General features: G+C 37.4%; 1 protein-coding gene across 1 annotated transcript; it reads left to right on the top strand.

The window, feature by feature from the left end:
* The first annotated feature begins 682 nt into the window (after nt 1–682).
* On the top strand, nt 683–11,474 carry rbm11 (RNA binding motif protein 11). Its single transcript, XM_084136916.1, has 6 exons — nt 683–925; nt 5,881–6,037; nt 6,124–6,187; nt 7,301–7,397; nt 10,321–10,479; nt 10,608–11,474. The coding sequence occupies exons 1-6, from the start codon at nt 830–832 to the stop codon at nt 10,719–10,721; spliced, it is 687 nt and encodes a 228-aa protein (XP_083993042.1). The 5' UTR covers nt 683–829; the 3' UTR covers nt 10,722–11,474.
* The last annotated feature ends 175 nt before the right edge of the window (nt 11,475–11,649 follow it).

The raw sequence follows: 11,649 nt of genomic DNA, 5'->3' as shown, positions 1-11,649 counted from the left end.
AAAAGCTGGGATTTTACAACTGAATTAAACATGCGTTTGAGACTGCGTGCACATATTATTTTTTACATTGGTTGACCAACATAACTTTGGAAAACTATCTAATTAAATATATAAATCATTCATAGTTCTTAAAATGTATATAGAATTAATATATAATACAATAGTAGTATAATAAAGGGTTAGTTCACCCAAAAATGACATTTCTGTAATCACTTACTCACCCTCACGTCGTTCCAAACCTGTATGAATTTCTTTCTTCTGCTGAACAGAAAGATATTTTGAAGAATGTAGGTAACCAAACAGTTGTGGGGCACCATTGACTTCCATAGTATGGGGAAAAAAAAGACGTTGGAAGTCAATGGGGTCCACCAACTGTTTGGTAGCCCATAATCTTCTAAATGTCTTATTTTGTGTTCAGCGGAAGACATAATTAACAGTTTGGGGTGAACTGTCACTTTAAGTTCACACAGGTGGCTTATTTAGAGTAACCGCAGGTGTCGTTTGAAAAGTGTGCTTGTGCTATCTATACCATGCCACTTTCAAAACTGATATTTTGTTACCGTCTGCAATGACATGCCACTCATCTATATAACTGATTATTTAAATAGATCAGTGCAGATATATCCCACTTTTCGTCCAGATATTTTAGGGGCGATATCGCCATCTAGTGGCTCACGGTGGTACTGCGGTGTCGCAATTCAGTCATTCATTACGACAAACCAAACACCGTCTTTATAAAAACAGTGCATGACTGTCTAACATCAACCGAAAAATATATATATAAAAAAAATAAATCTAACATTTCAAACCCTTAAAATCGCTTTAGAGAATGTTTGACAGGGACAGAGATCTCGACAAGACCATCCTCGTGGGAAACATCCACAGCTGTGTGACGGAGGAGATTCTGTTCGAGTTGTTTCTGCAGGTGAGCTCATCCAGGCCATCATCATTCACCTGTTCAGAGTCTTGAAGATTATTTATTTATATGCAATGCTCAAATGATTCTTGTCTTCTTGACAAATCGGTTATTGCATCCCATATTTCTTGGGTACGTTTGCTAACGTTTAGAGCAGAGGTTTCAGTCTTTTAGATGCCATGGACTCCAAAGATCCACTGGCGGAGCTAGGGGGTGGCCAATAGTGATGGGCGGATCGATCCTGAAGTATCGATACTTCGATACTGACGTGGTATCAAAAAGGATCGATCCTCACATAAAAATATCGATCCAAATGGGTGTTTTTTTACTAGTAATTTTTTATTAATTTAGCACGCAATTCAGTGCGTAAAATAAGCTTCTAAGTGGAAAAATAAGCGAATGTTAGCGGATAATTGTGTAGGATAGAACTTGTTCTCCTAGTCATCTGGATACAAGACGAAACCAATCAATCACAGAGAGCGTTCGATGCTGGTACTTCACTGAGCTCACAGGCCCAGTGCGTTTGGGAAACGAAGCCTTGCTTAGATGACACAGAGAAACAATCGGGAGTTATTTCGCAATAAACAAACCAAAAGTGTGCATAACGGTTCAAAATGCTGACGTCAGTAAGTTTTTTTTTTTTTATGAAATTAATATTTTTATTCAACAAGGATCGATGCATTAAATTGATCAAAAGTGACAGTCAAGGGTTTTACACTGTTAAAAAAAAATCTACTTCATATAAATTGTTCTTTCAACTTTGTTCATCAAATAATTCTGCATAAAATGTATCATGGTTTCCACAAAAATATGAAACTGTTTTCAACATTGATAATAATAAGAAATGTTTCCTGAGCAGCAAATCAGCATATTAAAATGAAATATCATCATGACTGGAGTAATAATGCCGAAAATTCAGCTTTGAATGGCATAGAAAACAGATAGCCTATGTTAAATTGTAATATTACAGTTTTTACTGTATTTTTGATCAAATAAATGCAGAAGAGAATTAAAAATCTTACAGACCCCAAATTTTTGAACAGTAGGCTAGTACTTGTAGGCTAGTACTGTAATTAGGGTCGTTTTGTAAAAGTCACTGAGTAATTACAGGCGAGTTGAGAGCACAAATCACAAAATATTTAGGCCTAGTAGTCATGAAAACGTATTCAGATTTATCATATTAATGATGCATTCACCTCATAAATCATGACACACTGCTCTAGCACAGGAAAGTGCATACAAGTTAAAGTGCATGCTTTCAAAATGAAAAAGTATTGGTATCGGTATCGATATCGGCGATACTGGCCCTGTATTTACTTGGTATCGGATCGGTACCGAAATTTGCAGTATCGCCCATCACTAGTGGCCAAAACCTTGGTCTAAGCTTGGCCACCCCTCTCACAACTGCTGTTTCTGTCTCTTTTTTTATTGACAAAAATTGTGTTTTTAAAACGCTGAACCGTCTCTTTAAGACCACAAAAAACGTGAGACTTTTTTTCTCACGCACATAGTAAATATAGAGTCAATCTTTCTCAACTGGTTGGTTGCAAGAACGTTTTGAGTAAGTCGAATAGAGTGCAGTCAACAACAAACGTAGTTCTCTTTTTTTCTCATGCTACTTTTATTTTAGAAGGTGTGTGTGAAAGCTTGTGACATTTCTGTCAGATGCTGAGAAAACGGCGTTGTCCTTATTCAGTTGGCTGTCTTCGGTAAAATGAGATGTTATCAGGCCAAATGTCAGTAAAAGTAACTTTTCTGTCATATGGCTGACAGCCGTTGTACTGTGCTTGCACATTACGTGCAGATGCGGCGTGCTGTAGCCGTAGTTGCCGTTAATTAACTCATGTAAGAATCAAAAAGGCGATTAAAGCTGTCAAAACTGCATGCATGTATCTGTTATAGGCTACTATGCGTCACATGTGTCTGGATTAAATTATTCTGCAATGTGAGATCACAATATAAGGCACAAACTGATATGTAATATTTTAATGTCCAAATAAATGTGAGCACTGTGCATTTGTACTAGAAGATATGCATTCATTTTGCGTTAATTTGTTAATTTGTAAAAATTTGTAATTTGTTCATTTTACATTATGTGCTGTTGACTTCCGCCTTGTTCACATTCTTGCACATGGGGATTCAAAAGAGAACTTTTGTTTTCCTTTTTAATTTAGGTATTATAGAACTGTTGCAATTATTTATTTTGACAACTAATATAGAAAGTTCAACTTTTTTGACAAACTCGGAATTGGTTAAAGAGTTCATTGATTATAAAAAACGCATTGAAGGTTGAATAATCTTTGGACTACAGTATTTATCTGCATGCTATCTCATCCATGAAGATGCAACAATGTAGAGCAAGCAAGTTGAACTTTAGCTATAGTGTGTGCCCTTTTATTACTATTTAATTAATTTTAATATGAGGTGGTGGGTAATAATAATAAAAAAAAAAAAAAATTCACTCAGTATTCCATGATTCCTAATTCACTACTAACTCAATTACAATTAAGTACAAATTAACTTTGTTCAGTTGTGTAGGCACTTAAACAGTCCAATACATTATATTCAAATTATTTTTTATCAAACAATAATTAAGATTTCTGTGCCACCCCAAACTGGTTGCTGGCCCTAGCGGTCATATAGGGATTGTCAAAGGTTTTTTTTTTTTTTTTTTTTTCTTTCGTCATCTACTGAATTTTTCGTCAACGATACCAGGGACACCGAAACACCGGGGAACATGAAATTTGGTGGGCATGTAGCCCCACTAGACTTTTACGGAAAAATTTCGTTTGGTCCCTGGGGGCCACTCCCCCCCCATCCCCCCCCCCCCCCCGCGCTGGGCCCCCCCCCGCGCTGGGCCCCCCCAAACCCAAAAAATGCAGTTTTTCCTAAATAACTACCTGAACCGTGGCACCGAGGATGAAGAAATTTTTATGGTATGTTGCTCTTAAGGGCCCACATCAACCTACCCCATAATCACTCATTTGTGATTTGCGCCCCTCCCATAAAAAATGAAAATGCAATATTATTCTGCTTTAATCGCCCCTATCTTCAGTTTAGATGTTCAGAACTGCACCATATTTCATGTGTATGATTAACTTGACATCCTCTGGGGGTATGCTAAGTTTCGTAGAATTTCATCCATGGGGGGGGTATAAAATAAATTCATTTATGTGCACATTTAGTGACTGTACACTCATCGGCCTGTAGATGGTGGTGTTGAGCGAAGGGTTGCTGGTTTAGGATGATACTGTCACTAAGGTTGCCAACTGTCCCGAATTAGGCGGGACGTCCCGCATTTTGGGCCTAATTTATTTGTCCCTTGCGTGACCTCCCGTGTCCCGTTTTTTGACAAGCTGATAAACCACTGACTGATACAACAGCAACAGCAGCAGTGCTGACCACGACACTTGAGAATGATCACCGACACCTGTCATCATCCAATCACAGCTTTTTTTAATCACTGTTTTGAGACAAATCATTGTTTGATTTGCGAACATCCTCTGCCGTCTGGTCGCTTCCGCTTCAAGCCGGACTCGTCTCGCGCTAACGGTAATTTCCTTTCACTGTCCACGTTTTGATTTCGGCTAATCAATTTTGGCGAATGCAAACAACGTGATTATTGTTCATGAGTCTAACATCCAGCCACGCAAGAAAACATGTAATCTACCTGAGGGAATATATGCTCAAAAAACATTTCTGATTATTATTAATGTTTTAAAGCTTTTAGAAAGTACATAGAAAGCTTTTGTAACATTATCTTAACTGTCACTTTTGATTAATGTAATGCATCCTTGCTGAATAAAAGTAGACAATTACTTTCTTTATTTTTTTTCCCAAAAAATAATCTTACTAACCCCAAACTTTTGAACTGTAAGCCTAGTGTATAATGTTAAAAAAGCTTTCTATTTTAGATAAATGCTGTTATTTTGAACTATGGTTTGTTTGTAATGTGACTTTTTTCATGTATGACATTAAAATTATTTTTAGAATTAAATACATAAATAGGTTAAGCAATACAAATGTGTTTATGTCTGATAACCTTTTAAACACAAACTTAACTGCAGACACTGAAATGACGTACACTGTGTGATACAGTACAAATATTTTGAGTGTCCCTCATTTTCCTATAAATAACCACGATTGTCCCGCATTTTCCTTTTCTGAAGTTGGCAACCCTAACTGTCACACACACACATGCAGGAATACAAACAAACGCAAGCATGCACACACACTGACATCCACACGCACAGACACACACCCATACACACACACATACAAATCCACATGCACAGACACACACACAAACACACACGCGCACACACATGTACGCACGCATACATACACGCACAGACACACACACACACACAGACACACACATACACAAACACACACACACAGACATGCACATACTACTACTTTTTTTAGGTATATACATAAACACGCAATAAGGCCAAATTGCTCCACGTCATTTCTTTTTGTGGAAAGCCAGTGCAGGCCTGAGCGGCGGTCATATTTTGTACCGCCATGCGGTACATCTAGTTTATTGAATTTTAATCAGTTATATATATATATATATATATATATATATATATATATATATATATATATATATATATATATATATATATATATATAACTGAATATACTTAATAGTAAACTATTCTTTTTAATTCATTCATTTATTTATTTGAATCTGATTTATTAATTATTTAATTTTTAAGACTTTTCCACAGACCCCCTGTCACACATTTCTGGAGTTTCCGGACCCCAGTTTAAATTAATTTTTTTTTTTTATTAATATTAGAATTGTAAAATATTATGATTGTTGGTCATTTTTTTATTTTTATTTTTTTATTTTAAGAATTTTTTTTTTGTTATTGCTGTAGTGTGAAATTGTAAAAAAAAAAAAAAATTCATACACTTTTTTTTTTTTTTTTCTTCATATATGATTCACTTACCAGGCTGGGCCGGTAAACAAGGTGCATATATTCCGAGACGGACAGCAGGCTCCTTATGGATGTGTTTATTATAAGCATGCTGAAGCTGTTCCGTATGCAGTTGAACTTCTCAATGGAATCTGGCTCTATGGGCAGCCAATCAAGTTACAATGTAAAATTGGTGGGTAACTAAAATCAGTGTTGAGAATCAGTGTTTAAAGGCAGACGTGTTATCTTAACAGAATGCTTGTGCTTTGTTATTTTTAGGTGGCCATTATCACAGAAATCACATGCTTGCATACCACATGGAGAATGGACTGATAGCAAACAGGTGTGTCAGATTACAAAAAAAGGTACAGTTTCATGCACTTTTGTCAGTGTTTTTGTTTATGGCAGAGTTTGGCATTATGGGTATTAAAAAAGGGCTGCTTTTTTGTGGATTACTAAGCACTGGACCACAGAGGTATTTCAGGCAATGAGGTCAAACTACAAGTATGTACTTCATTGGAGATGGGCGGTGTTAGGGAAAGTTACTTTTAAAAGTAATGAATTACAATATTGCGTTACTCCTTAAAAAGGATATATAGAACTAATTGTGTTACTTTTCATGAAAAGTAATGCGTTACATTACTTTTGCGTTACTTTTCCTCACCTGGGCTGGGCTTGCTTGTTTGTTTTTTAATAACAAAAAAATATCTATTTTTGGCACATGTAAAGGCCCTTTCACACCAAAAGTGGAATGAATAAGCCTCAGGCTGAAATAAATGTAAATTCACGTGACATGTCTGTAGAAGAAGAAAGTTCAACAATTCGTCTGTGTCCGAAATCGCATACTCTTCTTTTGAACTTTCTGTTCATCAAAGAATCCTCCACAAAAATATTGAGCAGCATTTTCTGACTGGAGTAATGATGCTGAAAATGCAGCTTTACCATCGCAGGAATACATTACATATTAAAATATATATTCTAAAAGAAAACATTTATTTAATATTGTAATCAAATTTTACAATTTACTGTATTTTTGATCAAATAAATGCAGAGCATAAGAGACTTCTTTCAAAAACATTGAAAAATCTTTTGAACAGTATAGTGTTTTCTTTTGTTGTAAGATAAGTGATATTTAGCATGCTGAAATGTAATGTGTTGTGTTTTAATTGTTTTTAAAGGTGATGATACACAGGGCAACTTTTTGAGCAATGTTGCTGGGCAATGTTGCCGTCAACGGGCAACCAGATGAGACACAGGGCCCACGACTGATCTAAATTATCCAGATAGAAATTTATTGCCCTTTTTCAATGGGAAAAGTGCCCAAGCAACAATCGCTCGGCAAGATTGCCCAGCAACATTGCTCAAAAAGTTGCCCTGTGTATCATCACCTTAACTGTGTGACATTTATTGCAATTTCGCATACTCTTGTTATTTCCCTTCAACGTTTTCCATACAGTGCTGATGCTGTGCACCAGGACAATATGGTTTTGAATTTAAATGGCAGTCCAGGTGTGGAGAACCATTCTAATGAAGCATGTGGCTGGAGTGACATGGTAACATACACAAAGAGAAAAATATAATCATCATGTTTCTTCCTTAAAGGTGGGGTATGTGATTCTCTTTTTTGTCCATTTTTTCAAAATCACTTGAAATCCTATTCCTAACCCACTTACAGCCACTGAGTTAGAAGCACTGAAAGGAAAATTAAGCAATTTAATCATCTGTGGAACGGGCAGGACTCGAAAAAGTCCAGCCAATCATTTCCAAGACCACCTAGAATCATTGGACAGTAAGTTCGTCAATCAAGCGGTCGTACCATCCCCCCCTCCCCCCATCCCCCTCGCGTGCGTGACCACGAGAGACAGAGAGAGAGTAATGGGTGGAGTCAGGGCCAGCGTCGGAGGAAAGAAGGTAGGACCATTTGAGTTGTGTATTTTCAAAATCTGCCGGCCGTTTTGCAAATCCCATCCCTTTAAAGGTAGGGTAGGCAATTTTCAGAGAGGCTAGCAATAGCAAGCTAGCTTTGAAAGCATAAGATCCCACCCTCCCTTCAGAGCGTCTCCAAAGCCACGCCTTCTTCAAAACACAGTACAGCAGCGTCAGCAAAGCGTCACAAGACGAGAGATGGCGTTTAACTACCTCATTTCTCGAAGCAGAAAACATTACAATAATAATGAACATAAACAACTTAAAGAGCTCTGACCTGTACCACCTGACTGCTGCAGATTCATTTCGCCGTTGATAGTGTTGCCATTGAAATGTACAATTTAGGCCGTGTGTCCACCAAAGCGTTTTTAGCCAGCTGAAAACGCTAGACGCACTGCTGAAAACGCCTAGCTGTGAGTGCTTGAGAGCGTTTTGGAAGCGTTGCGTTTTTTTCAGTTGAGACACTTTGCTTGTTATGATACGGAAGATCCGTGAAAATGTTACTAGTATCTCAATTCACACATATTTTGTTTCTGTGTTGATTCTATATTAAAATGTCGATCCAATGTAATGTATTTTCTCTGGCTCTTGTTTTAAATGTTTTTTTTTTCCGTTATTATGCTTGTTGTTGTCATCTGTTGACGTTGTACAAGCAGAATGTTGTGGTTGGTTGGTGTGGTCTTAGTCCCGCCCCTCCTCCACTGTGATTGGACGGTTGGGTAAAAAGTGAAAAGTTGAACATTCTTCAACTCTCGGCGATCTGTAAAAAACGCAGAGCGCTCGGCGCTTCAGCGTGAAAAAACCGCTCAGCACCTCGCTACGCTCATGGTGTTTTAAAAACGCTTTGGTGGACACACGGCCTTAGAGTCACGAACTTCTCTGAGTATAACATCGCGGGTTTCCATCTCTAGTTATGGCATGAAAACAGCATAAGCTTGTTGTTTTGGTTCAGGAGGAAGGAGAAGGTGGCTGCTGTTTCTCTGCATAAAATGAAACGCGCGGATGACGTGTTATGTCTGCGCGAGCAGTTGCGCGGATGTATGGAAATACGTTGACAGGCAGTTAGGCCATCGAATTCAATGATTGGACAAACATTGTATGGTCCTACGCCTTCCACAGACGATACAGCAGGGATAGGCAACTCCGGTCCTGGAGGGCCACTGTCCTGCAGAGTTTAGCTTCAGCCCTCATAAAAACTCACCTGCCTGTATCTATCTAGTAATCCTGAAAACACTGATTGCCTTGTTCAGGTGTGTTTAATTAGGGTTGGAGCTAAACTCTGCAGGACAGTGGCCCTCCAGGACCGGAGTTGCCTATCCCTGCGATACAGTATACATATAAATACATTTAGACCACTTAAAGGAACACTCCACCGTTTTTTGAAATAGGGCTTATTCACCTTCTTTCCTACATTTAGATAGGTGGGCAAATGCATTTTTGTCTCAGTGCATGCATTGTTTTAGTTTGACAGGGTCGGCGCTAGCTTAGCTTAGCATAATGAATGGAATCCTTTGTTGCCAGCTAGCATGTCCTGAGTAAAAGTGATATAAAAAAAAAAAAACCCCCACCTAATTACTTCTTGTGGCCTGCGTATTCACAACGAGTACAAATAGCGATGCAGATTAACACTAGGCGATTTCCTAGGCAAATATTGACTTATATATTAAGGACTATATTAGGGGGAAGCACAGGCAAAGCACTGCTACTTGGGCGAGATATCTCTGCGCCCAAGTAGAAGTGCTTCGCCTGTGCTTCCCCCTAATATAGTCCCAAGTCAATATCTGCATAGGAAATCACCTAGTGTTAATCTGCATCGCTATTTGTACTCGTTGTGAATACGCAGGCCACAAGAAGTAATTAGGTGGGGTTTTTTTTTTTTATATCACTTTTACTCAGGACATGCTAGCTGGCAACAAAGGATTCCATTCATTATGCTAAGCTAAGCTAGCGCCGACCCAGTCAAACTAAAACAATGCATGCACTGAGACAAAAATGCATTTGCCCACCTATCTAAATGTAGGAAAGAAGGTGAATGAGCCCTATTTCAAAAAACGGCGGAGTGTTCCTTTAAAGTGATAGTTCACCCAAAGTTATATAAAAAAATGTCCTGGCTCTTCCAAGCTTTATAATGGCAGTGAATGGCCGGTTTCTGTTTTGAAGTCCATAAAAGTGCATCTATCCATCATAAAAGTGCTCCACACAGCTCCGGGGGGTTAATAAAGGCCTTCTGAAGCGAAGCGATGCATTTGTGTATGAAAAATATCCATATTTAAAACTTTATCAACTATAATAACTAGCTTACACAGTCATATACACCTAGGATGGCTTGAGGGTGAGTAAATCATGGGCTAATTTTAATTTTTGGGTGAATTATCCCTTTAACTTAGTGATTGCTATCAGGATGTGAAGAGGCTTTTAACCAGCATAACCAAAAATGTTTCTGGAACAAATCACCTACCCTGCCTTTAAATCTACAAATAGAGCTTACAAGAGCACACTTGAGAAGAAAATATGAACATATCTCCAGGTGTTGTGTTCTTTGTGTCTCAGGTATACAGCAGCAGGCCTCTGGATGTGTGTCCTCCAGTCGTGTGGTACTGTCCACCCCTCCAGCAGTGGATGAACTCTGGATACCCTCCTTGGACGTCCTGTCTGGATGAGAATCTGTTGCTCTATAGGTCAGCCAGCACCAGAGAAGGTTGTGCAAATGTAAGTTCAGAGGGTAAAAAAACGAGTAAAAATGCTATAAAATGCGACCCTAACAGCAAAAACGAGTGTAAATCTTATTTTACAGGCTGAGTTTAAATGTAAAATCCAGATAAACGTTTCATTTTCAGAGACAACAATACAGTGGACGCTGTACAAGCATCCTGACACCTCTTGCACAAAAAAATACACCATATATTCCAGTGAGTGCTTTTGGTAGCACTGATTCAGACTGTAAGCTGTAATCATTGATATATGAGTGTGAATGCTCTAATAAAGCCATCTAAATGCACCTTACTGTTTCTTGAAACATTGAAACACAAATCTGATGATCTGAAATGTTTGTTTTTGTGACTTGCTGATAAACTTCATCTCGTGTTCACCTCCAGTAGGACTTTGCATCTCGTGCAGTTGCAAAATCAATAGCATAATGATTGATTGGTCAATTAGCATTTTTACAATGACATATTTAGTGGCGGGGATAAAATATTAACGTGACGTAAAATGTCATATATCATATTGGATGATAATTTATGGCCATTCACTCTTATTACCTTGAGTAGTCTGTTGTGGGTTAGACAGTGAAAGCCTCTCCTTCTCTTGAATTGAACTGGTATGATAAGATGCAATAACTATTAACTTTAGACTTTAGACTTAAGGAGATTTTTATTCACCAAGTACAAGAATACAATGTATTTCAGTTGGTTCTGGTGTTGGCATTAATTAAGAAGAAATGTACAAACATAACAAAAACCTTGAGATATGTGTGAATAATTAATACTTCTAATCATTGTACACTGATTAAAAAAAATTAAATGTTGCAAAAGATTTCCATTTCCAATAAATGCATTTTTTTTTTAACTTTCAATTAATCAAAGAATCCTGAAAGAAAATTTCCTGAAAGTTTTATATAATATCAATTTTACAACAATGTTAATAATTATAAATGTTTCTTGTCTGGAGTTATGATGCTGAAAATAAATTACATTTTAAAATGCGTTCAAATAGAAAGTGGTTATTTTAAATTGTATTTATAATTCACAATATTACAATTTTACTGTATTTTAAAATTGTGTCAGAAACATTCAAACAAATTACAGACCCCAAACTTCTGAATGCTAGTGTTCATTTTTCTTACAATAAAATAATGATTAATATTAATCAATATATATA

The sequence above is a fragment of the Abramis brama genome, assembly GCF_963993115.1.
Source record: "Abramis brama genome assembly, chromosome: 15".
NCBI classification, from domain to species: domain Eukaryota; kingdom Metazoa; phylum Chordata; class Actinopteri; order Cypriniformes; family Leuciscidae; genus Abramis; species Abramis brama.
Note: the sequence above shows the minus strand (reverse complement) of the source record. Positions and strands in the feature narration are given on the sequence as shown.

Coding starts and splice junctions, on each gene's coding strand:
- rbm11 (XM_084136916.1), top strand. CDS start 830: ATGTTTGACAGGGACAGAGATCTCGACAAGACCATCCTCGTGGGAAAC. Junction 926..5,880: donor TGTTCGAGTTGTTTCTGCAG/GTGAGCTCATCC, acceptor TTCACTTACCAG/GCTGGGCCGGTAAACAAGGT. Junction 6,188..7,300: donor AATGGACTGATAGCAAACAG/GTGTGTCAGATT, acceptor TTTTCCATACAG/TGCTGATGCTGTGCACCAGG.